The sequence below is a fragment of the Labeo rohita genome, chromosome 8 (assembly GCF_022985175.1).
Source record: "Labeo rohita strain BAU-BD-2019 chromosome 8, IGBB_LRoh.1.0, whole genome shotgun sequence".
Taxonomy (NCBI): Eukaryota; Metazoa; Chordata; class Actinopteri; order Cypriniformes; family Cyprinidae; genus Labeo; species Labeo rohita.
The window spans coordinates 37,027,401-37,055,136 of record NC_066876.1 but is presented as its reverse complement, the minus strand read 5'-3'; the positions used below and the strand labels follow the sequence as shown (position 1 = coordinate 37,055,136).

Here is a 27,736-nt window from a genome sequence, read left to right as displayed (position 1 = left end):
TGAACTATCGAGCGCTTGTCAAGAAGATGGCGGCTTCCTGGGCGGCATGAAAAGATGTAGAGTTAGCAATATCTACAGTGAAAGGCGCACCCAGGGTCGAATTCGTTCTCTGAGTCCTCCCTCGTGATTTTTAAATTAAGTTAACGAATCGGAACGAGTAAGTATTTGGTTCCAGGCAATGACAGAATCCGAGTTTTTGTGCAGCTTTCTGTGACGGCTAACGGTACATCCGCCATTTTTCTTGAGGGAAGCTAATCGAGTAGCCAGGGACGAAACAATAACTCAACTTATTGAACTGTGCATCTCGAATAAAACCACACTTGCAATTTTAACAGTAAATAAACATGAAACCTGTAACATTTTCTCTGTTGTGCCAAATGAGTATGTAGAATTTGCAATGTTGTAATGAGCTGTTTAGCATTGAAGCTAACTGGCTGCCCAATGGATCTCATTGAACATTTTAGCTAGTGTGCTAATGCGGCTAACAGCAGCAGCAACCAAACCAAGTTGGTTTTTAGTCTTACCAGCGCTCTTTTGTAGGGTAAAAAAGGTGTATTAGAATAGTTTCATTGTGTATTTGTGTTTCAACATGCATATGGATCACTAAAAAGCACTAAGCTTTGGTTGGATTGTTTGGTTTGTTTATCAAGATGGCGGCACCCAGACAAGAGAGGCATGAAAACCCACATATCACATAAACCTACACTAATAACCTCTATCCGCGTTATTTTGTAATCCTTTAACAGTTTTACCTGCGGGGTTTAATAGACCTATTTAGCATTATAATCCGAAATATTAATTTTTACTGACAGCTGATATGTTGTTCGGCTCGCCGAATATTTTTTATTTATATTATTTTAATTTTTCCCTCCCTCATCGCCCATATCAGTCCACTGCATTGTGTTAGATTATTTTTTTTTTTAATATTTTTATTTTCGTTTTTCTGTTTACTATTATGGTTTATTATTATTATTTTCACGCCGCCCATTTTTCTTTTTTTCCTCTCTCCACCGCCCATTTCTATTCATTAGCTTGTTTGTGTTAGCTTAGCCGCTTAGCAGCTAACTAGGCGCTTGTGCTGGTAGCGTTTAGCTAGCCTCTGCAAGATGGCGGCGTACACATCTTCATCGCGCTTTTCTTTTTCTCCTAGTGACATTTAACCTAAAAACGCTTTTCGCTTGCTAATTTAAGATTTAAGAAAAAATGCGCGGGAGCCCACCTGCATGTGACTCTGTGTATTTAGATTCACTTTCCTTCATTTCGCGTTTGTTCATCCGCCGGCGTCTGTCTATTTATTTTCTTCTCGTGATGAAAAGCGTCTTTTGCCGCTAAAATGGCGGTTCGCGCAGATTTGCGCGGCTAACATGCTAACCGGCCAACATTTCCCCTCACGCTCTATACTTTTGAATTCCGACGCGCACAAACGCTAATATTTCCTAAAACATCGTCTTTTAGTGCATTTTGGAGAGCGTTTGCCTGAAAAAACGCGTGGAAGTCGAGCGCGTTTTGGTGACCTAGTTAGCTCGCTCGAAGCTACTACCTAGTACTAGCGGGCTAATCCCGTTAGCACAGAGCTTTTGACACACGAATGCTGTTGGGATCCAAACTAAAATCAGCGCTGTGCCTGGGATTTGTGTCTCGCTAGAGAAGTGGACATGGCTTCTTCAGGGACCTCGGTTTTGCAGCCGCGCTGGAAGAGGGTTTTGGGCTGGTCTGGCCCGGTTCCTCGCCCGAGACACGGACACCGAGCCGTGGCCATTAAAGAGCTGATGGTAGTGTTCGGAGGAGGGAATGAAGGCATTGTGGATGAGCTGCACGTCTATAATACAGGTGAGAATGTTATTGTTTGGTAACAAAGTCGCTGTTGTTTTGCATGCACTCGCGTTTTAATTCTGTAGCTTTTAGCTCGCTATGTTATTAGCCGGATTTTGTCATTTCAGGCTTGTTTTGGTAATCAGCTTTGCTGTTGTTGCTTTATTACAAACGCGTCTTTACAAATAAAACAGTTCCGTGCGTGTGCACGAGTTTGCACAACTATCTTTTATTCATTAAGCAGTTGTTTACATGGTTAGCCAGGCGCGTTAGCGCAGCTAGCGGCTAACTTAGACAAAATCTGCATAAGTGATCAGCTATGGCTAACTAGCCATAAAGAATGCACGAAAATATAACACTCCGTTGTGCGATTCAAACCTCACATAATCGTGATTGCGTTTGCACAAACATTAGTGCACTTTCAGTGCAACACCTTCTGAATATAGTGTTGCATTTACATGCACCGTGAGCTGATCTCTGTTGCGTTAAGATGTTTATGGGATGTTTAAGTGTCGGCTAACCGGCTAACGCTACAGCACTAGCCAAGCACTGGAACTGGCACGCCAGGAAAATGCAAAGAGAAATGGCGGGTTAAAAAAGAACGCCGCTTGCGTCATCACAACACACAGGCCACGCCCACAAGATTTCCCGCATTGCCATGTAAATACTTGGGATGAATGGAAGAGATTGTAATGTTTATGAGTGTTTATGGTGTGGATAATTTTATTAAGTTTTAGATAATGTTGTAAAGTCGTGAAAAGGCCTGAGGAGTGCTGTGACATTATAAAAAGTAGATGCAGTCAAAAAAGCATTGTTTTATATTGACAGCATGTGTTGCATTATATGCTGCTGAGTGATTATTTTTAAGATCGTGATTTAAAGATGTCCTATTTTTGCATTTTTTAAATCATTTGTCTTTGTATGGAAACTGTTAACAGCTTCGCAGAACCAGTGTTATTTTAGTATCCTTGAGATACTATTATAATCAGTTTTATGTGGTTTTTGTTAGTTTTAATACAATTGTTTGGTTATAGGTTTATTTTTATTGTAGTTATTTTGGTTATTAAAAAATCATTTATATTATTTGAACTAATGAGCTAATTGAACTTACAAATAAAATAATATTCAATTGCACAAACCTTTCAGACTGCAGCGAATCCGTCTATAAGATCTTCTGGAGTGTGCATTTGTAGCCTGCATGAAAAATGCATATTAATAACAGTTTCTTTATTTATGAAATAACACTGTAATTGGATTAAAGATTCAAGAAGTTGCTATTAAAAGTAAAAAATATTTTTATTAATAATAATTACATTATTTTTTTCTTAAACTAATATTTTATGTAGACTACCAGTCAAATGTGTTTGGACAGCAAGATTTTTAATGTTTTTTTAAAGAAGTCTCTTCTTTACCAAGCCTGCATTTATTTGATCCAAAATACAGCAAAAACGGTAACATTTAGAAATATTTTTACTATTTAAAACAACTGTTTTCTATTTGAATATATTTTAAAATGTAATTTATTCCTGTGATTTCAAAGCTGAATATTTAATAATAATAATAGTAATAATAATATGTTTCGTGAGCAGCAAATCATCATATTAAAATGATTTCTTAAGGATCATGTGACACTGAAGACTGGAGTAATGATGCTGAAAATTCAGCTCTGATCACAGAAATAAATTACATTATAAAATATATTCAAATAGAAAGCAGTTATTTTAAATAGTAAAAATATTTCATAATATTACTGCTTCTTCTGTATTTTGGATCAAATAAATGCAGGCTTGGTGAGCAGAAGAGACTTCTTTAAATAACATTAAAAATTTTAATGTTAGTAGACTGGTGGTAGATATAAAATTAAACTAATTGAAAGTGCGAAATGTTGCCTTAAAGTAAAATACATTTTTGTGTTTTTATTCTGTTTCAGTAATTTTTTTTTTTTTTTTTTTTTTTTTTTTTTGAAGTTCCGGTTAACTATAATAACCCTGTTCTGCAGAGAATAAAAGAACGTGGTGTATTGCAACACAGCACTGAAAGAACTTTATTCATCAAAACTACAATGACGCAACTATATGTTTCTCAACAGCCACCAATCAGTGGTTTATTCCAGCTGTCCGGGGTGACATTCCTCCCGGCTGTGCCGCATATGGATTTGTGTGCGACGGCACCAGACTCCTTGTGTTTGGGGGCATGGTTGAGTACGGAAAGTACAGCAATGATCTTTACGAGCTACAGGTAAGTCTGTTAGCATCATCTTCAAGTCTCAAAAGTTGAGCTTTTCTTTTCGTAATAATGATGCATTTCTGTCAAACAGGCCAGTCGATGGGAGTGGAAACGTTTGAAGCCCAAAGCCCCCAAGAACGGCCCACCACCATGTCCTCGCTTGGGCCACAGCTTTTCCCTGGTTGGAAACAAATGCTACTTATTTGGTGGACTGGCAAATGACAGTGAAGATCCCAAAAACAATATCCCCAGGTAAAAGGCCTTATACAGTTTATGGTCAAACTGATTCATAAATGTTTGAACAGCAGATCCACAATTAAATCATTTCTCCATTTGTACTCCAGATACCTGAATGACCTCTACACACTCGAGCTACGCCCGGGATCTAACGTAGCAGGCTGGGATATCCCCATCACATACGGTGTGCTTCCCCCTCCACGTGAGAGCCACACTGCCGTTGTCTACACAGAGAAAACATCCAAAAAGTCACGTCTCGTCATCTATGGCGGCATGAGTGGTTGCCGTCTTGGAGACCTCTGGACTTTAGACATAGGTAAGAGAAAGTATAAGTTTTAAATATTTGTTCAAGAAGCGTCCATGCTATAATATTATAAAACTTATGACAACTGTGTGCTTTGTTTTGTAGATACTTTAACCTGGAACAAACCTGCCATAAGTGGTGCGGCACCTTTGCCCCGCAGTCTCCATTCTGCCACCACTATAACCAACAAGTAAGTTATAACTTTCCCAAGCTTGTTTAGACATGCAGTGTTTAATTAAACATTGACTGTCTTCAAGATTGGAAATCATTGATGAGAAAGCAGTGCTGCCTTATTTTGTGGAGATTTAGTTGATGTTAAATCATAAATTGACATTACCTTGCATTCCTAGTCAATTTGTCTGGTATTACAATGAAACAAATTAGAAGTTGACCAGTATGATATTTGGCGTTTTAAGTTTTTCTGTTTGGCCGATGAGCAAGAAGGTCTTTTATTTTTACAGTGGTGAAAGTGTTCCCATTCTCCCTCTTTATTAGTTTAATGCTTTAGTCTATTAAATTATTAGATGGAACTGGTAAAGCAAACTGTGTTTGAAAAAGTATTATAGTGTTTGCCTTTGTTATTTGTGACCTTGGACCACAAAAGTCTTAGGGAGCACGGGTATATTTGTAGCAGTAGCTAAAAACAATACATTGTATGGGTTAAAATTATCTATTTTTCTTTTATACCAAGCATTAGAATATTAAGACTATGTTCCATGAAGATATTTGGCAAATTTCCTACCATAAATGTATCAAAACGTATTTTTGAATTAGTAATATGCGTTTTTTTTTTTGGTTGTATCTCAGCGTGTTAATAGCTTAATAGTTGTATCTCAATCCTGACAAACCATGCAAGCTTTTTCTGAATTGACACTTATGACTGGTTTTGGTCTCTAGCGTCACATAATAATGTTATTAATTAGTAATGCTAGTGCTTTAATACTTTCAAATATACTGTGAGCCTTTAAAGGGGTCATCGGATGCAAAGTTCACTTTTACATGTTGTTTGAACATTAATGTGTGTTGTCAGTGTATGTACAAATCTACCCTATAATGATAAAAATCCATGCAGTGGTTTTTAATTAATCTGTAAAAATAATATCCCCTTTTTCAAATCGAGTCATTCTCAGATGTCTGTCGTTATGGCGTCACATGACAGAGGCCACTCCCACGATAGTTGATTGACATGAGCGTCTTACCTCAGATCAGCTGTAACAGTCCAACCTCCATTGTTTCAATGTCGGAGCAGGGATGTAAGTTAGACAAGAATATCTCCGATTGAGCGATTGAGGTGTTGTGTTGCTGGATGTAATAATGAACATAGTGGTCGTCATTTACTCCAGACATCTGAGCCGCTGAAGATGCAGTGGATTACGTTTGTTTGTGAAGGGAATGCGCTTCCGATTTACATATCCATTTATGTTCGCGCAAATCATTCGTAATCCAGCTTCACTTACAGCAGAAGTGAGAATAAGGGTTTTTTATGAATCTTTGCGATCGCCTTTCCTAATAGCATGCTAGTTAGCAAATTTAGCAGCGAAATACGGTTAAAGTAAACAGGCTCGTCACTCCACAGAGAGAAGAGAGGGGCGGGGTGAGCAGAGCTGAACATTTAAAGGAACAATCCCTCAGAATGGGATGATTTTTGCAGAGCTGATTTTGTCAAGGTAAAAAGGGTGTTGTTTTACACTACCATTGAGAAATTTTAACCAAAGCATGTTATAGACTTTTCATTAAGACCCTAAAAAAATCATATCAACTTATAGAAAATGGGCATCCGATGACCCCTTTAACAAATGCACATTCAAAGTGTTTAAACAAGTCTTTGAAAATCTAGTAATATCTAGTAAATTTAATTCCACAGATGTTGCAAAGTTAGCTGAATACAGCTATGAAGTATCCTGCATAAAAATATTTTAACAATTACTTTATTTGTAATTTTAGTTTTATTTTGTTGTACCTTATATGGTGTGTGTGATTCTGAATTTGAATTAGCTTGACTTTTGAATGTTTTGTTTTTTTTTAAGCGTTTTCCTTGTATTATTTCTGTTGACAACTTCATGTGTGGAATTGAAATAGAATTTTCTTTAACTAGAGGGTTAATAAAAGTTACTTGAATCTTGTAGTTACATTTTCTAGTTGAGTAGTTAAAAAAATTGAGAATCTGTCAAACGTTCTGTGGAAAAAAAAAAAAAAAAGATTTTAAGTTTTATGCCATATTGCCCCGCCCTAATTGAATATTGGTATCTGCATTAGCCATAAGTCTGTATTGGTTTGCCACTACAACTAATCTTTGTCTTAACAATCTTTCATAAAATGTAAAACTTGCTCATCTCTGAAACAGCTATTGGATACAATTAAGAACAGTCGTAAAGTTTTCATAATTTCACATTACAAAAATAAAATGTGTTCAACCATGTTGGCCTAATTAGTTGTCTATTTAGTGTGAATTTAACTAACTATAGTCTTGTGTTTTCCTAGGATGTTTGTATTTGGTGGCTGGGTTCCTCTGGTCATGGATGATGTCAAAGTAGCGACACACGAGAAGGAGTGGAAGTGCACCAACACACTGGCCTGCTTAAATCTAGGTATGTTAAAGAAAGAAGCCAAGGGTCTTAAAGAGAACAGACGCTTATGCCTTAAAAGAGAAGTCCACTTCCAAAACAAAGATTCACATATAATGTACTCACCCCCTTGTCATCCAAGATGTTCATGTCTGTCTTTCTTCAGTCGTAAAGAAATTGTTTTTTGAGAAAAACATTTCAGGATATTTCTCCATATAATGGACTGATTGTGCCCAGAGTTTAAACTTCCAAAATGCAGTTTAAATGTGGCTTCAAACGATCACAAATGCGGTTGTAAACGATCCCAGCCGAGAAAGAAGGGTCTTATTTAGTGAAACAATCGGTTATTTTCATTAAAAAAAGTACAATTTAAATACTTTTTAATCTCAAACGCTCTATAAAAATGTTCATTTTTATCCCTTTATTAATTACTCACCCTCATCTGTAAGACTTGTGCTCATCTTTGGAACACAAATTAAGATATTTTTGATGAAATCCAAGAGCTTTCTGACCCTGCATAGACAGCAATGCAACTATTAAGGACATTGTTAAAATAGTCCATGTGACATCAGTACTTCAATTTTGTGAAGCTATACGGAAGAGAAGAATTGTTAAATGAGGTCTTTTTTTTTTTGGGTTTTCTTTGCACACAAAAAGTATTCTTGTAACTTCATAACATTGTGGTTGAACCACTGATGACCATTTTAACAATGTCCTTACTACCTTTCTGGGCCTTGAACATGTCAGTTGCGTTGCTGTCTAAGCAGGGTCTGAAAGCTCTCGGAATTCATTAGAAATATCTTAATTTGTGTTCTGAAGATGAATGAAGGTCTTAAAGGTTTGGAACGACATTGAGTAATCAATAACAGAGAATTTTAATTTTGTGGTGAACTATCCCTTTAAAATGCTGCCTCCGTTCACAGCTCATTAGATTTCAGAACAGAGCTTATGTTTTATCATTGCTGATCTTGACCTTTGTTTCCTTCAGACTCTATGTTATGGGAAACCATCTTGATGGACACACTCGAGGATAATATCCCAAGGGCACGAGCCGGACACTGCGCTGTGGCTATAAACAATAGGCTGTACGTGTGGAGTGGAAGAGACGGATACCGCAAAGCCTGGAACAACCAAGTTTGCTGCAAAGATTTGTGGTATTTAGAAACAGGTGAGTTGATGCCTCAGTGTAGGTGAAGCTTTATTACGCTTTATTCCCAGTACAAATACTTACATCCTCAAAAAATGGCAACGTTCAAATCTCTTCTTTCACTAACAGATCGTCCTCAGCCTCCATCGCGTGTGCAGCTGGTCCGTGCCAACACCAACTCTCTGGAGGTGAGCTGGGGGGCAGTGCCTACCGCTGACACTTACCTGCTGCAGCTGCAGAAATACGACATCCCTGCTGCAACAGCTGCCACATCACCAACAGTCAACCCCACCCCGTCTCTACCCATCAACTCACCTAAGAGTCCGGCACCCGCCGCTGCCGCTCCTGCAGCGCAGAGCCTGCCCCTCTCTGGGGTCACAATGGTGCCACAAATTCCTTCACCCACCACCGCCATGCCAAGCAGCCCGCTTGCAGCCTCACCTCGTGGACCAGGTGCAAATGACTTTGCAAATGCCAGACAATTGCTGTGCAATTTTCTGTAAAGAATAATATGAACAATTTTGATGTTATCTAATAGGGCTGTGCAAATAATCGCATGCGATTATGATGCGCATCTCTTCAGTAATGCCGGTTCCGTGATTAGTCGTAAATTGCCATCACGTGCAGTCAGACGCATTCATTATGGAGCGGCACTCACTACAAAGAGCCGAAATTCACTGACAAGCCGCACAATATCGCATTCATTATCGCATGCGATAATGAATGCGATATTGCGCGGCTTGTCAGTGAATTTCGGCTCTTTCGGCTCTTTGTAGTGAGTGCCGCTCCATAATGAATGCGTCTGACTGCACGTGATGGAAATTTACGACTAATCACGGAACCGGCATTACTGAAGAGATGCGCATCATAATCGCATGCGATTATTTGCACAGCCCTATTATCTAACCCAACTTATTCTTTTCATTCCCAGCTATTCTTAAAGTGGCAGCGCCTCATTCCACCCCCGGGACATCAGTCGTTACTGTGCGTCAGGCTACTCCGGGAGGAAAGTCCCCAGTCACGGTTACATCACTTCCTGCAGGTGTCCGAATGGTTGTCCCCGCACAGAGCACCCAGGGGACGGTATGTAGATAATCAGTGTCAGTGTAAATCTTATAAGTAAATAAAGTGAAAATGCTGTTTGACAAACCCCAAAGGATGCGCTTTTAAAATAAATATACGCACTGCTTGTTTTAGAGTGAAGTGCAAAGCTCATGATCTGGTGTGATCATGGTGTAAATATTAGTGTTGTAATTTTACAGGAAATTATTACTATAGTAATGTTTCTTATTTCAATTTTTTGTGATAATAATAATCATTTATTTTAAGTAGTGCTGTCAAATGATTAATGGCATCCAAAATGAATGTTTTTGTTTCCATAATGTGTATTTTTGTATATTCATTATGTATATAAATACATTCACATACCATATTTTTTTTGAAAATATTTACATATATTTGTTTATATACTTTATATTATATATAAATATTTTTAATATATCAACAAAATTTTTTTCTTAAATATATACATGTGTGTGTGTATTTATATTTATATATACATGATATACACAGTACACACACATTATGTAAACAAACATTTACTTTGGATGTGATTAATCTTTTGTCACAACTAATTTCAAGTAATAATTGATTGTTTTTAAATATTAAATGATGTTTACAAATAAACTATTAATATATTATTTAATTAATAATTAATAAATTATTTAATAAATTCATAATTATTCTTATTATTCTTATTATTATTATCACTTTTCTTTATTTACAAGTAATTTAATAAGTAACAACTATTATTATTATTATTATTTTATTTTATTTTTTATTTATTTATTTTTTTTATTAATATACTATTTATATAAATGTAACTTTTTTGGCCAAGCTGTGAAAGCATGTAAACAAGCCTGGAGCTTTTAAAAAATATCTAAAAAGTATCTATTTTCTATAGAAATGTATATTATAGAAATATTTTTTTCCCTAAATCATTTAACTCTGTTTAAAATGTTAGTGTCCCATGTTAAATTTACATTTAAACCCTTTGTAACACTGTTTCGGTCTCTAGCCAATCGGTAGCAGTCCTCAGATGAGTGGCATGGCTGCTTTGGCCGCAGCTGCAGCCGCCACACAGAAGATCCCGCCCTCTTCCACAACCACTGTGCTAAATGTTCCAGCCGGAGCCATCGTAAAAACCGTTGCTGTGACTCCTGGATCCACATCTCTGCCTGCTACTGTCAAAGTAGCTTCACCTGTAATGGTAAGTGTCGACTCTCATAACCAAACCTTTGACTAAACAACATAAGATCTGCAGCTTATTCTGTCCGAGAACCATCTAGGCCATTGGTCTCAAACTCCTGGAGGGCCACAGCTCTGCACAGTTCAGCTCCAACCCTAATCAAACACACCTGATCCAGCTAATCAAGGTCTGCAGCATTAGTAGAAACTTCCAAGCAGGTGTGAGTTGGATCTAATACTGGGTTCACAATAAAAGATTTTTCAAATCTTCAAAATGTAAGAGACCACAAACATGAGGATGATAAATCCTAGATTTAACCTTTTTCTCCTGTGTTTGGTGTGCCACGATTTGACAAAGACAGCACACCACACACCAACAGATTCTCAAACTGAGTCCCAACTGTGAACACGAGAAATCTCGCAAAACTCTTGAGACTTGAGAATAAACATCACACAACAGTTCTATAAGAGCTTTATTTCAACGAGACAGTTTGTCTTTGCTGTATGTTTATTCATATTGGAATCAACTTGTTTGGAAAAAGGTTTGCTTAATACCCAATCAATATTTACTGTAATTACAAACAAGGTTAAGGAAGTGTCATTTAAAATTATGCACAGGATTTACCCAGCAAAATATTATTTGGTCAAATTTAAATCTGATATTCATTTTAGTTGCTCCTTTTATGTCAGTTGCTCTAAAATAGTGGTACATTTATTTTGGCGCTGCCCTCTTGCAAAACTTTTTTGGCAAAATGTCTGATTTTATTATACAAAATATTGATAATCATTTTGTTTTGTTATGGAAATATGTGTTGTATTTATTCTCTGCAGAATAGAAAAGCACAGTCACATCTGCGTGATAATTTTTTTTTTTTTTCATGCAAAATTTCATATTCACAAACGCAAGTTTTTTTTTTTTTTTTTTTTTTTTTTTCCTTTGTTTTTTTTTTTTTCTTCTTCTTCCTTTTAGGAAAGAAAAGCATTATATTGATACTATACAATTTTCTATGAAACAAAAAGCAATTACAAAGGTGAAAGTTTGTAAACGCTTTAGCATTTTTATATAAAAACTTGTATTTGTATACGCTCGTTTGTCCACATCAGGATTTCTGATCACGTTGAATATTTACATTATGCGATTGAGGAGCCTCCGCCGTTCTTCTGAGCAGATTGAGTCGCTCTTAACACACCTCACACCACAGGAAAATCTGATAAAATAATCTTTAGAACCAGATAGATAATCAGACATTACCTAGGATTGTCTGAAGGGGAGAAATCGGCCCAAAATAAGCCTGATTATCTTGTGGTGTGTACCCATCTTATGCTTTGCAGAGCTTTGGCCCTCCTGGAATTGAGTTTGAGACCTCTGATCTAGGCATTAGGTATCTTTTATGATGAGCAAAAAGTATTTTGGACGAACTGTTTGTCTAATGTGTTCTAAAATAATAAAATGGAATGTTTCATCAACTTCCCTTTCTCACATCCTTCCGGACTTGAATGAACCAGGTTATCCACTTCCTGTCCTGTGATTCTAATGCGTCTTTGTTCCTACTTCCATTCCAGGTTACTAATCCCGCGACCCGAATGCTGAAAACAGCTGCAGCTCAGGTCGGCACTTCCGCCATCTCTACTCCTAACACTCCGACTCGGCCGATCATCACTGTGCACAAATCAGGCACAGTAACCGTAGCCCAGCAGGCTCAGGTTGTCACCACCATGGTCGGAGGAGTCACCAAAACTATAACCCTTGTTAAAAGCCCCATTACAATGGGTGGCAGCGGTCCTCTGGTAAGAAAAAAAACAACAACGACAGATTGTCTGGACTTGAAAGTAGTTCACAGTGACAAGAATTCAAAGTAGCTTATAAAAATAGGCAATCTGAAGCACCGGAAGACTTTGAAACAGTTCTCGGTTTTTGTTCTGCTGAACCCCTGTGACCTAAAATAAGTACCTCAATGAGATAACCTTTACATAATGAATACATTTTATGATTTGTCATTTTTAGCAGTTGATTTGGTTCTCCTCAAGCAATAACCCTTTACTGTTCTCAGATCTCCAGCCTTGGAAAGGTGATGTCTGTTGTCCAGACCAAACCAGTACAAACCTCTGCGGTCACCGGGCAGGCTGGAAGCAGTCCTGTCACTCTCATACAAGTCAGTGTTTCTGTTCATTTTAAGCATGTACATTTCTTACACCACCAGTCAGAAGTTTTTGAACAGTAAGATTTTTAATGCTTTTTTTATAAAGTCGTCTCTTCTGCTCATTAAGCTTGCATTTATTTGATCCAAAGTACAGCAAAAACTTTAAAATTTGGAAATATTTTTACTATTTAAAATAACTGTTTTCTATTTGAAATTCATTTAAAATGTAATTTATTTTTGTGATCAGAGCTGAGTTTTCAGCATCATTACTCCAGTCTTCAGTGTCACATCATCCTTTAGAAATCGTTCTAATATTTAAAAAAACAACAACTTTTTTTTATTGTTATTATCAATATTTAAAACCGTTGAATACAGATCCAAAGATCCGAAAGATTTTATTGGGGGAAAAAAATATAGAAATGAATACTTTTATTTATCAAGGATGCTTTAAATTGATCAAAAGTGATGATAAAGACATTTATAATGCTACAAAAGATTTTTTATTTCGGATAAATGCTGTTCTGTTCTTCAAAGAAACCTGAAAAAATTCTGTTCAGCTGTTTTCAAAAAAAAAAAAAAAAAAAATAATAATAAATGTTTTTTGAGCAGCAAATCAGAATATTAGAATGATTCCTGAAGGATCGTGTGACACTGAAGACATAGGAATAAGTTGCATTTTAATATACATTGAAATGGAAAACAATAAATTAATATTTCGAAATTTTTTGTTTTTGGTGTACTGTGGATTAAATAAATGCAGGCTATTTGAGCAGAAGAGACTTGTTTAAAAACATTAAAAACTTTTAACTGGTAGAGCTCCTAATCTTATGTATTATTAATATAAACCGTTTTGTGAATTACCTAGACTAAGTAGCTTACTGTCATTTGTACTTATTGTAATTGCAAACTGAATTTTCAGCCTCATTACTTCAGTCTTCAGTGTCACATGATTCTTCAGAAATCATTCTGATCTGCTGCTCAAACACATTTCTCATGAATTTCCTAGAATAAGTCCCTTATTTTGATATGTGCTTGTTTTCTTAGACAAAGACTCCTCTGCCTGCTGGTACCATCCTGAAACTGGTCACGTCTGCTGATGGCAAGCCCACCACAATCATTACAACTACACAGGCAGGAGGGGCTGGCACCAAACCCACTATCCTGGGCATCAGCACTGTCTCTCCAACTGCCACCAACAAACCAGGAACCACCATTATTAAAACCATTCCCATGTCTGCTATCCAACAAGGTGCAGCAGGTCTGTTGTCACAATTGGCTTTGAGTTTTTAGTTAAATTATACCTCACTCTTGCACACCCAGTTAAGCTGCACGACCTCGTGTTGTTTATATCTAACTAACAGATCTGTTTTTAACGCATCGTTGCAACTCGCATGATTTCCTGATGTTATTTCCTGTCTTGTTGTTAGGTCTGACAAGCAGTGCTGGTGTCAAATCCCCCATCACAATTATCACCACTAAGGTTGTTACTCCTGGCACTGGTACTCCGGGGAAAATCATAACAGCTGTGCCAAAGCTGACAGCAGGTGCGGGACAGCAGGGTGTGACACAGGTGAGACCCAATTGAGCTCTGAGATCACAGTCAAAGCATAACCATGAATCATCATAACTATGGTCTGTAAATATTGGTTTGCTCTCAGGTGGTCCTGAAGGGGGCTCCCGGACAGCCAGGCACTATCTTGCGCACTGTGCCTATGGGTGGAGTGCGTCTGGTTTCACCAGGCAGTGTGTCTGCTGGAAAACCAACTGTTACCACGCTGGTTGTCAAGGGCACCACGGGTATGAATACTCAGACTGTAAACTCTGGAGTGTAGTTTTATACAAATTACAGAGAAGTTATTATTGTTGATACTGGTGCCACATTAATAAAGGCCTCTCTGTATTTAGGAGTCACAACTCTGGGTACAGTAACTGGTACTGTATCGTCTAGCGTGGCTGGGGCCAATGTGGCAAGTGGTAACGCCAGCCTGGTGACTCCAGTCACCACACTTGCCTCCATCGCCACATTGTCCAGTCAGGTGATCAATCCCACAGCCATCACTGTATCTGCTGCCCAGACCAACCTTGGCACCGCTACGATACAAGTGAGTCACTTTTTTTATTATTATTATTATTAATTATACTTTTGTTTTTGTTTGGTTTTTTAAAGAAATGAATACTGTTATTCTGCTATTTACAGAATAATGTTGCAAAAGATAAAAAAAAAATGTTCTTTTGAACTTTCTCTTCTTCAAAGAATAAATGTATCATATGTAAATGTAAATATAATCAAATTGAAAAAAAATGTTTTAATTTTTTTTTTTTTTAAAGAATTTTTTCCGATTTACTGTTTTATCAAATAAATGCCGCATTGCTGAGAAAACGATGTTTTTTTTAAAAAAATCTAAAAACATTTTAAAACTTTCTAACTCCTAAATTTTAGGATGGTAAAGTAGATTTAGTATGAAATTCATATGTAGATTCATATGAAAATTCAGCTTTAAATTACATAAATTTTAAATTGTACTTAATCATATTTTCAATTAAATTGTGATAGATTTTTACTGTTTTTGCCGCATTTCTGATCCAGCACATGCAGCCTTGATGAACATAAGAGACTTCTTTGAAAAACATTGAATTATAAAAAATAAATATCATATCTTAATGACCCCAAAGTCTTCAGTTTATACATAAATTATGTATATTGATTTTTTCCTTTATGTAAATGACTATAAATAATGTACACTACTAGTCAAAAGTTTTTGAACGGTAAGATTTCAAATGTTTTTTTGTTTTGTTTTTTTAATCCAAGTACAACAACAGTAAAAATGTGAAATATATTTACTATTTAAAATAACTGTTTTCTATTTGAGTATATTTTAAAATGTAATTTATTCCTGTGATTTTTAAAGCTGAATTTTTAGCATCATTACTCCAGTCACACGATCCTTCAGAAATCATTCTAACATTTTGATTTGCTGCTCAAAAAAAAATAGTATTATTGAAAACAACATTTTATTACTGCTTTTTGGATCAAAGTGCAGGCCTGGTAAGCAGAAGACAATTCTTAAAAAAAAAAATGATAATAATAAATTAAAAAAAAAAAATAAATCATGCTGTTCAAAAAATGAGTGCTATTGTAAAAAAGTTCATTTGAATTTGAAAAATAAACTTTTACTTTTAATAGCAATTTTTTTGAGTCTTTAATCCTATTCCCAAAAATAAATAAATTATAATAATGTTTTTATGCAGGCTACAAATGCATAAAAAACTCCAGAGGATCTAATAGCTGGATTTGCTACTCAACTTTTTAAAATATTGCTAATAATAATTAAAAAAAATATTTCTTGAACAGCAAATCAGCATATTAAAATGATTTCTGAAGGATCATGTGACACTGAAGACTGGAGTAATGATGCTGAAAATTCAGCTTTGAAATCACAGGAATAAATTACATTTTAAAATATATTAAAGTAGAATTCAGTTATTTTAAATAGTAACAATATTTCACAATATTACTGATTTTGGATCAAATAAATGCAGGCTTGGAGAGCAGAAGAGACTGCTTTAAAAAAATTAAAACATTTAAAAATCTTACTGTTCAAGAACTTTTTTGTAGTCTAATTATTATTTAAAATAGACATTTAATGGGAACTGGAGCGTTCTTGAATGTCTTATTTATTTATTTTTTTTTCATCTTAGTCGGGAGCCCAGCCTACTCAAGTAACCCTGATCACGACTCCAAGCGGTGCTGAGGCCCAGCCTGCGCAGGATCTACCCGTCTCCATCCTGGCCTCTCCCACCTCAGAGCAGCCCTCCACCACCGGTGCTGATGCTGGCGACGGCTCTGGCGATGGTGCTACCACCGTGACACTGGTCTGCTCCAACCCTCCGTGTGAGACCCACGAGACAGGAACGACCAACACGGCTACAACGGCTTCTGCCAAAATGGGCACCGAACAGATTTGTTCCAACCCTCCCTGTGAGACGCACGTCACAGGCACCACCAACACAGCAACCACCGCCTCTGCAAACATGGGCATGGCACAGCAGGTGTGCACCAACCCTCCCTCGGAGACCCATGACACGGGCACCACCAACACAGCCACCACTGCCAGCTGCAACATGGGATCTAAAGAGATGGGAACTGTGAACAGCAAGACAGCGGCGTCGTCGACAGCTACGTCTTCAGCTTCTGGCTCAGAACCAGCAACGCCTGTCTCAGAGGGCGGTGCTGGTGCGGGCAGCATGCGGCCGGAGAATCTCCGCACGGGTACCACCAACACCTCCACTACCGCCCGCTCCAACATGGGCTCTGACCAAACGGGAACGGTGCAGAGCTCCAACAAGAGCCAAGCTGCGATCTCTTCTACGCTGATGCCTGTTTCCTCTAGCCCTCCCAGCGAAACGAATGAGGCAGATACTGTGAACACTTCACTTGCGTCTGGTGCCGTCCAGCAGGTCTGCTCAAATCCTCCTTGTGAGACACACGAGACGGGCACGACCAACACGGCTACGCAGTCAGGCTCCAGTATGGGCAGTGGGCAAACCAATGTTGTACAAAGGGTGTGCTCCAATCCGCCTTGTGAAACTCATGAAACGGGCACTACCAATACGCCGACCCAGGCCTCGTCTTCTATTGGTGCTGGACAGAATGGCACTGTTCAAAGGGTGTGTTCTAATCCACCGTGTGAAACACACGAGACGGGCACCACCAACACGCCGACCCAGGCCTCGTCTTCTATTGGTGCTGGACAGAACGGTGTGGTTCAAAGGGTGTGCTCCAATCCACCCTGTGAAACCCATGAAACGGGCACCACCAACACGCCGACTCAGTCCTCATCTGCTATTGGTGCTGGACAGAATGGCACTGTGCAGATGGTTTGTTCCAATCCACCCTGTGAAACACATGAGACGGGAACCACCAACACAGCCACCACAGCAACAAGCAGCTTAGAAACTGGAGAAGGAGCAGGTATTTATCTGTTCAATACCTCAAGATTACTTTTTGTGTGTAAAATACTGTAATATATTAATAAATGTGTAGTATATTTATTGTGAATAATATGTGACCCTGGACCACAAAACTAGTCTTAAGTAGCACGGGGTATATTTGTAGCAATAGCCAAAAATGCATTGTATGGGTCAAATTTTTTTTTTTTTTTTTTTTTTTTTTTTTTTTTAAATGCCAAAAATCATTTGGATATTAAATAAAGATCATGTTCCATTTAAGATATTTTGTAAATGCTCTACCGCAGATATATCAAAAATTATTTTTTGATTAGTAATATGCATTGCTAAGAACTTCAAAGGCGAATATTCTCAATATTTTTATTTTTTTTATTTTTTATTTTTTTGCACCCTCATGTTCTAGATTTTCAAATAGTTGTATCTCGACCAAATATTGTCCTATCATAACAAGCCATACATCAGTGGAAAACTTTCAGGTGACACAAATGAAAATTTTTTAAAAATTTACCCTTGTGGTTTTGTGGTCCAGGTTCACATATAATTATTTTTAAAAGAGAATGCATGTTTGTTTGTGTTTTTTTTTTTTTTTTTTTTTTTTTTTTTTTTTTTTTTTTTTGGTTTGGTTCAGCTCAATAGACAGATGTTCATAATTCACTGATTTTTTCATGAGTTATATTTAGTAGAAGAGAGATTTCATAATATATGTAACCAAAGGTATATTTATTTATACTATAATAACAATAATAATAATAATTCATAGTTGTAAATATATTTTTTGTTACTGTTATTATTATATGAAGATATTATTATTATTATTATTATTATTATTATTATTATTATTATTATTATTATTATTGGCTATTATTAGTAGCAGTAGTTAGTATTTTTTATTATTAAAAAAGTAATAGTATTAATTGTATTTTTTGAATTGGTTTTAAAACATTTTATGCATTGTTTATTATTGTTAAATATTAAAATATTACATTTTATTAAATTTAAATGTATTATTAAATTATTGCATTATAGTTGTGAGTGTTAGTATTATTAATAATAATGGTAGTAACGTATTGTTTTCATAGTGTCTAGAATTTTGGTTACACTTTCAATAAATTACTGTTAAATTGTTTGTTTCCTGATTTCAATTAATTAGACATGATTTTTGGTTAATAAAATGTAATTTAACCTTTAAAACAAAGTCTAGAAAAATTTAATCCAGAAAAATTTTAAATTTAAAGAAATTAGATTTAAAATGTATATTTTGGAAAGAAAAAAAAAAAAAAAGAAAGAGAGAATTTCATAGAGCCTTAAAATTGTCTATTATTGTCTATTATTGTCAGTGCTTCCCTACTAATTAAGCTCATCTGTGTTTTTCCTTTTCAGCCCAGCAGGCCGGCGATGGACCGAGTGACAGCGGCACCAGCTCAGAACCCACATCATCTACAGAACCAGCCAATCCCACGACACAAAGCAGAGCCGTCACAACAGTAACACAGGCCACGCCCACTCCAGGACCATCAGTACCGGTATGAGCACACTTCTAATCTGATCAGCTGACTTTATGCAATTTCCTGCGGCCAACATGCCTGTATATTCTACCTTGCCGTCAAAGTTAATAGTAAAGTCATTTCGCGTATACATGCAGTCCTTTAAGTCTGTCTAAGAAAAAGCTGTAGTGCGAGCCACTCATCACTGACATGCAAATAAATGCGTTAGATTAATACGTTTTGTCCTCCTCCTCACGTTCTGTTTTCTCCACAATGCAGGAGATTTCGTCTATGGCTGGATCTGCAGTAGTGGCTGAGGTCCCAGGGGAGGCGGAGGCCATGGAGCAGACCAGCGCTGAGGCCGTAGCAGCGGGAGAAGAGCCCATGCAGACCGAGTGTCAGGGAGAGCTGGGTGAAGAGGCTGCCGTCAGGGTCGTTGCCATAGATGAAAGTGCAGCAGGCGAAGAGGGCACCATGCTACAGGTTCATGTCGCAATGGAAGCGCAGCCAGGTCAAGGGGATCAGGCTGAGGTAAGGAAGTCACCTTTATTTATTTAGTGCATTGCACAGTGCTAAAATGTTAAACGCAATGTTAAAAACAGCTGTGCTGCTTAATATTTTTGTGAAAACCTTAATACGTTGTTAGGATTCTTTGATGAATAGAAAGTTCAAAAGAGCAGCATTTACTTGAAATGCAGATCTTTTGTAAAATTATGAAAAGTCTTTACTATCACTTTTGATCAATTTAATGCATCCCTGCCGAATAAAAACATTAAAGGAGAAGTACACTTCAGTGTTTCCCCTAGATTCACAGCTTTGGGGGGAATGCCGGTACCCAACGGTACTTTTTTCGGTACTTTACTCTCTGTATAATAACAAAAACATTTATTTCAGTGAAATAGTAGTCCAAAACCTTTTCTTTCTCTCTCTCCCTTTTTTTTTTTTTTTTTTTTTTTTTTCCCCAGAAATTTGTTTTAATTTTTCTGATAATTACATTAAGGCATTAAACATTTATTTATTTTTAATCAAATTAAGTTTGATATGATGCTATTTTTCTCAAATGAAATGGTAAAATTTGCATGAAATGACTCTCACTGCAGCTCTGGAGATGAAGTTCATGTGTTCATGTCGTCACATAATGAGACGCAGAGGCCGAAAATCACCGTGAGCCTCACGTGTGCTTCAGTATTTGTGTAGTAAACAAAACCGCGTTTCCGCCATTCATACATACTGAGCCAAGCGAAACATGCAGGATTCATATCTAAACTGTCTTTTTGCGTTTCAATGTTCACAGACGTTAGTCTATATTATGATTCAAATGAAGTGACAGACCCAATTTATATTTATTCATCCCAAAATTGACTAATTCTGTGGCATTCCGAGCTTTAGAGTAAATTCCGTTTTTGTGAATGGACTCTGTGATCCTGGCCGTGCCATGTCCAAATGACATGGCGTCATGTAAATAATATAAGTAACATAAGACTATTTAGTTTGTTTAATAAAAGAACAAGGTGTAGACCCGTTCTATAGGAAGGGTAACCTGAAATGACTTTTGTTGTGATCTGGTGCTATATAGAAAATAAAATTAACTTGATCTTCAAGGGGGGTGGGAGGGTGCCGTTGGGGCATATAATGTACTCACCCCCTTGTCATCCAAGATGTTCATGTCTGTCTTTCTTCAGTCAATAAGAAATTGTTTCCTGAGGAAACTATTCCAGAATTTTTCTCTTCTCCATATAGTGGACTTCAATGGTGCCTGTGCGTTTGAATTTCCTAAATGCAGTTTAACAGCTCCAAACAATCTCAGCCAAGGAAGAAGGGTCTTATCTAGCGAAACAATCGGCCATTTTTGAAACACACAAACTATATATATATGGGATCATTTAGAGCCCTTTAAAACGGCATTTAAACTGCAATTTGGAAGTTCAAACTTGAGGGCACCATTGAAGCCCACTATATGGAGAACATTCCTGAACTTTTTTCCTCAAGAAGCATAATTTCTTATTGACTAAAGAAAGACACAAAACATCTTGGATGACAAGGGGGTGAGTAAATTATCTGTACATTTTTGTTCTGGAAGTGAACTTCTCCTTTAATTACTTAAACTGTTTCTTGTGTAAATAATAAACAATGCTCTGTTCTCTCCATGCAGCAGATGGAGGCTGGCGTGGAGGGCGCGGAAGCGATGAGTCTCGCTGCTCAAGACTCGGAAGCCCTCGCTCTGCCCCAGGAGCTGATGTCTGCAGAAGGACAGCAAACCACCCTCATGGTGACCGGACTGACACCCGAGGAGCTGGCTGTGACGGCGGCGGCTGAGGCTGCAGCGCAGGCTGCGGCTACAGAAGAAGCACAGGCTCTTGCCATCCAGGCAGTCCTACAGGCAGCTCAGCAGGCTGTGCTCAGTAAGTATATGAGAGACTGCCATACACGTTATGATGTGTATAGTAGAGTTTAAATTCTTAGCTTGACTTGACTTTCTGTCTCAGGTGAGAGCGACGGAGGTCACGATGGGCAGCAACCCACAACCATCCCTATAGTTCTGACCCAGCAGGAGCTTGCTGCTCTGGTTCAGCAACAGCAGCAGCTCCAGGAGGCACAGGCGGCCGCAGCACAGCAGTTAAGCGCTGAAGCAGCCGCAGCTGCGTTGCCAACTGAAGGCTTGGCACCTGCAGACAGCCTCAATGACCCAGCGTCTGAGAGCAACGGCCATGAGATGGCAACTGCTGTTACGGGAGCTGTGGCCCGTCTCCTTCCTCGGACTTCTGCAGAGAGTAAGATGTTTGGTTTTAGTGGTCTCATTTTGCACAAAACTGAAAATTTCCTGGATATGTACTCACCCATAGGCCATCCAAGCAGTAGATGAGTTGGTTTCATCATCAGAACAGATTTGAAGAAATATGTGACCCTGGACCACAAAACCACTCTGAAGTCACTGGGGTATATTTGTAGCAAGAGCCAAAAATACACTGTATGGGTCAAAATCATAGATTTTTCTTTTATGCCAAAAATCATTAGGAAAGTAAGTAAAGATCATGTTCTGTGAAGATATTTTGTAAAATCCCTATTGTAAATATATCAACACTTAATTTTTGATTAGTAATATGCATTAGTAAGAGCTTCATTTGGACAACTTTTAAAGGTGGTTTTCTCAATATTTAGATTTTTTATTTTATTTTTTTGCACCCTCAGAATTCTTAAATTCAAATAGTCGTATCTCGACCAAATATTGTTCTATCCGAACAAACCATACATCAATGGAAAGCTTGTTTATTCAGCTTTCAGATGATATAGAAAACTCAATTTTGAAAAATGCACCCTTATGACTGGTTTTGTGGTTCCATGGTTGCATATAGCATTACATCACTTGTTCACCAATGGGACCTCTGCAGTGAATGGGTGCTGTCAGAATGAGAGTCCAAACAGCTAATACAAATATCACAACAATCCACAGGTAATCCACACCACTTCAGTCCATCAATTAACATCTGGTGAAGAAAAGCTGCTTGTTTGTAAAAAAAAAAAAAAAAAAAAAAAAAAAAAAAAAACCCATCAAGGTGTTTTGGATTGAAACTTTTATTAGTCTACAATACCCTAAAACAAATCATATTGATTTCACCAGTGAAACATTTGCCTCAAAAATATATATTTTTACAAACATGCAGCTTTTTCCTTTACAAGACATTAATTGATTGAGTGAAGTGGTGTGGATTACTTGTGGATTATTTTTATCAGATGTTTAAACTCTCATTCTGACGGAACCCATTCCCTGATCCATTGGTGAGCAAGTGATGCAAATCCCTCCAAATATGTTGTGATGGAAAAAATCACTTTTGTGTCTGGATTACGTGAGGGTGAGGATTACCTTATTTAAATATTGATAATAACAATAATAAATGTTTTTAGAACAGCAAATCAGCATATTAGAATGATTTCTGAAGAATCCTGTGACACTAAAGACTGGAGTAATGATGCTGAAAATTCAGCTTTGATCACAGGAATAAATTACATTTTAAAATATATTCAAATAGAAAGCATTTGTTTTAAATGGTAAAAATATTTCACAATATTACTGCTTTTGCCGTACTTTGGATCAAATAAATACAGGCTCGGTGAGCAGAAGAGACTTCTTTAAAAAACATTAAAAGTCTTACTGTTCAGAAACATTTGACTGGTAGTGCAGTTAACTAACAAATGGAACCTTGTAAAGTGTTACAAAATTAGTTATTTTATTTTGTGATCAAATCTGTTGTTTTTTTAGCGCATGCTAAAAGTGCCTCTCTTTTGCTGCAGCTCTAGCCCCATCAAGTACTTTTGCACCATCTCAACCGATGGTGGTCGCCAGTCCTGCCAAGATCCAAGCGGCCACTGCTTTAGCTGAGGTGGCCAATGGGATTGAATCGGCAGCTGGGGTAAGTTCACAGGTGGTATGTTATTTTAACTACTGCACTGATATCTACTTCAGACATTGACTTTGAAACTACTGTCTTTATCATAGAAGCCAGAAGCACCTCCAGCCGTTGTAAAGCCACCAGTGAAGAAAGAGAATCAGTGGTTTGACGTTGGAATCGTTAAGGTCACAAACATGGTTGTCACGCACTATTATGTGCCAGCGGATGATTCGGCGGTTACCGATGTAAGTAATGATCAAGTTACTGCAGTTCAAGCAAAGGAAGTTTTATTTAAGACCAAACGAAATCGACCTTAGAGATAAATGGGTAGATTGTTTGATTTGATTTGACTAGTAAGTTTGCCACTTTGGCTGATAAGATTTGAAAGCATGATTTGATTTTGACGGTTCTGAGAACTTCATTTGCTTATGTTCTTTATTTAACAGTTCTATTTAATAATAGAAAGACAAACATAACATTTTCATATAATACGGATTTATATATCTGTACAAGTCTTTGTATATCTAATTGACTCTTACTTGTGTCATAATCACTGTGTATTGTATGTTAAATTAGTGTTATTTTGTCAGGATTGCATTGCACTAATCATCTTTTTGCTGTGACGTCGCAGGATGATTCTGGCGCAATACCAGACTACAGCCGAATGAAGAAGATAGAGCTTTCTCCAGGCACTGCATATAAGTTTCGCGTGGCCGGCATCAACGCGTGCGGCCGCGGGACGTTCTCCGAGGTCTCTGCTTTTAAGACCTGCTTACCTGGCTTCCCTGGAGCACCGTGCGCCATCAAAATCAGCAAGGTTGGTCACTGCAAACGGTTGCGTTTGGTCTGCATGTGGGTTATTCTTGATGACTAAAATGTTTTTCCTCTCCTATTAGAGCCCTGATGGTGCCCACCTGACCTGGGAGCCTCCTTCAGTGACGTCAGGGAAGATCATTGAGTATTCAGTGTATTTGGCTATCCAGAGCTCACAAACGGTCGAGGCTAAAGCGTCTGCTCCGGCTCAGCTTGCCTTTATGCGGGTGTACTGTGGGCCCAACCCGTCCTGCCTAGTGCAGTCGTCTAGTCTCTCCAACGCCCACATTGACTACACAACCAAACCCGCCATCATCTTCCGCATCGCCGCCCGCAACGAGAAGGGCTACGGCCCTGCAACGCAAGTCAGGTGGCTACAAGGTGAGGATATTTCGGGGTTTTTTTTTTTTTTGCGCCACAGACTGTCATGTTTGCTCAGTTATTAACATTAGATACATGGTTTGTGTATAGTTGTTTAGATGTCCACATCAAAAGAAATTTACAAAAGTGATTTTATGTCCATAGAAAGCACATTATATGTGACCCTGGACCACAAAACCAGTCATAAGAGTAAATTTTTCAAAATACGCCATCCGAAAGCTGAATAAATAAGCTTTCCATTGATGTATGGTTTGTTAGCATAGAACAATATTTGGCCGAGATAGTTATTTCAGTATATGGAATCTAATGATGCAAAAAAGTCTAAATATTGAGAAAATCGCCTTTAAAGTTGTCCAAGTTAAGTTCTTTGCAATGCATATTACTAATCAAAAATTAAGTTTTGATATATTTACAGTAGGAAATTTACAAAATATCTTCATGGAACATGATCATTACTTAATTTCCTAATGATTTTTGGTATAAAAGAAAAATCTATAATTTTGACCCATACATTGTATTTTTGGCTCTTGCTACAAATATACCCCAGCGACTTAAGACTGGTTTTGTTGTCCAGGGTCACATATGTAAGTAAAATGTCTTAAGGCTTCAAATAAGTTTTTGGAGAATAAAATGTCAATATTTGGTTGAAATAATGTTACGTTGTCATTCAGTGTGACACAATATTTATGTAAAAATTCAGACAACTTAGGGAAAGATATATATTTATTTTTTGCCTAAAAAAACAAAAATGCAATTAAATTAAACGGAAAACTTTTAAACTTAAAAAAAAAAAAAAAAATAAATAAAAAATTTTTTTAAAGCAGTATTATACTTATGGTTTTAATGCTTAATCCCTTTTTTGTATTTTCTTTTTATATAAAAATGTTTTTTTTTATTTTATAATTTTATAAGTTATTGTATTTTTTTTTTTTTTTTTTTATTATTTATATTTTGTAAAATTTGTATATTTTAAGTTTATTTTATTAAAAAAAAAAAAAAAATAGTAATGCTAATAGTAATGCTATTGTGTATTTTTACTTCTGCTATTGGAGCAAATGTGAAGCAAAAATAATATTTTTTGTTTCTGATTGCTAAGTTTACCCAGCTATAATAATGACTTCTGAGAACCCTAGGAATGGATTTTTTACAATTAATTTTATTCAAATATCTTTGCAGAAACCAGTAAAGATGGCTCTGCGGCCAAACCTGCAGCAAAGAGGCCGGTCTCGTCACCTGACATGTGAGTTTGTTGCCCCTACACCTTTCAAAATAAACAATGCAGACCTCTATACCAAACATTTTTTTTGCCATTTTAGGAAAGGCGCTGGTCCAAAGAAGGCCAGATCTGACCAGTGAGAGCTCACCGTGACCCCTGACCCTGCCCTGTTTATGAGCTGTACCATACTGAACTCCACCTCCTGCTGAACAGCCTTCCTGCTTCCACGTCTCACCCTATTCCATCCTCTGTGACGAAAGGGAAGGAAACTGCAGCCAAAAATAGGAAAACGTTCAAAAAAAAAGGAAAACCTGTTTCCATTTTTGAGAAATGCTCTCCCATCACTGGACATGTTGGTGCCATGGACGCCTTATTTCCGACTGTATTTTTTAAGAACCCCATAAGTGTTCCTCAGAAGCACATACATTTGCTTTCCCTGACAATTTTGTGTAAAGAAGTTCCGACGGCAGCATTCAGTCTAGTTCTAACTATTATCAGATACTCATTCTTTGTTTTCCTCCCTTGACATTCATTTATTTTAAGCTTATTTCAATACAAGCAATAGATAACAGAAAAATAACTTTGCTCCATTGTCAGTTTGTTGATGTTTTCATTATTTGGGCAAGTCTGTATATTTCAACCGTGTGCTGAGAGGAGACGGAGGAGCGACCGCGGACAGCGAAACGGAGCAGGGGAAATGCATCGAAATCGAAAACAAACAGCACTTGATGATGCTTGTGAGGAAAAGACTCGGTTCATTTGGAGAATCTGTAATTATTCATTCACTTCGAGTTCAGTAGCCTGTTTTGCATCACTGTGTGTTCATACATTTGCCGTGAGGGACAATTTGAGGACCGCAACGCTGAAGACTAAAAGGACTTCAATCCATGTAGATGAAAAGCATACTACTTTTGCATTGCGTCAACTAGATCTTGTATAAAGAGAGAGAGAAAAAAATCCCAAAAATAGTAAATGGTGATACAGGAGTTCTTTGTGTGTGGTTTATTTTTGTATTTTTTTTTTTTTTTTTTAATAATAAGAAAAGGTCTTTCCTTATCGTGTATTTGTGCATCAGGGCGCAGTTTTAAACCTCACACTTCTCCTCAACACGATAACCGCTCATTCCTGTAGTCTCCATGCTTGTGTATTTGACATGCGGGCCACAGTGTTTCCCGTGTTCATGAATGATTTCACCTTTATTTTGGGAATTGTAGTGTAAAATGTATGTATTTGTTCAGAACAACAGCCCACCTTTTTTTTTTTTCCCCCACCCAACCTTTTATTTTTTGCCATTTATAGAAACCGCAGAAAAAGATGGTTTTATTTTTATTCCCTCCTTGTCGTTAGTCTATAGTTCCTGTACATTTATTTTTCTGAATCTTGCATTTCTTTTCTACGCTTGGTTTTGTGAGTTGCTAGACACGAATTGGGATTCTTCTCAAGCTGTGCAGCGGAAGTTTGAACCATTTTCATTCTCTGCTTCGGACTGTTTGGACTTGTGGAAATGCAGGCCTGTGTAAATGCTAAACTGGTGGAAATTAAGGAGAGGTTTTGATGAGTATGTCTTTTTTTTGAATGGAAGTTAGAAACAGTTTGTTTCTGTTTCTAGCGGTTGGGAAACGTTGCAGATGGATTGTTGGCTTAGCCAGAGTTTGAACTCAGTTGTAAATTAGTTCTTTCACGTAGCAAAACGTACAACAAAAAAACTCTTTGCCTTTTTTATATAATTATCTGTAACAAAATGTTTTTACATGTTGTCATCTATTGATTGCTTTTGTGTCTTGACATATAAAAGTAATGGAATTCTG

The 27,736-nt window shown here is 37.2% G+C and overlaps 1 protein-coding gene across 1 annotated transcript; it reads left to right on the top strand.

Moving 5' to 3' along the window:
• On the top strand, positions 1-27,736 carry hcfc1b (host cell factor C1b). The gene is made up of 28 exons (XM_051116552.1): positions 1-157; positions 1,646-1,830; positions 3,902-4,050; positions 4,130-4,290; positions 4,383-4,591; positions 4,685-4,769; positions 7,061-7,167; positions 8,132-8,311; positions 8,420-8,743; positions 9,222-9,373; positions 10,368-10,559; positions 12,101-12,325; positions 12,589-12,690; positions 13,723-13,936; positions 14,106-14,248; positions 14,337-14,475; positions 14,584-14,780; positions 16,378-17,650; positions 19,027-19,169; positions 19,410-19,661; positions 21,283-21,532; positions 21,617-21,901; positions 23,421-23,539; positions 23,626-23,763; positions 24,150-24,335; positions 24,415-24,712; positions 25,889-25,952; positions 26,029-27,736. The coding sequence occupies exons 2-28, from the start codon at positions 1,656-1,658 to the stop codon at positions 26,066-26,068; spliced, it is 5,802 nt and encodes a 1,933-aa protein (XP_050972509.1). The 5' UTR covers positions 1-157; positions 1,646-1,655; the 3' UTR covers positions 26,069-27,736.

Coding starts and splice junctions, on each gene's coding strand:
- hcfc1b (XM_051116552.1), top strand. CDS start 1,656: ATGGCTTCTTCAGGGACCTCGGTTTTGCAGCCGCGCTGGAAGAGGGTT. Junction 1,831..3,901: donor GCTGCACGTCTATAATACAG/GTGAGAATGTTA, acceptor GTTTCTCAACAG/CCACCAATCAGTGGTTTATT. Junction 21,902..23,420: donor TCCTCGGACTTCTGCAGAGA/GTAAGATGTTTG, acceptor CTTTTGCTGCAG/CTCTAGCCCCATCAAGTACT.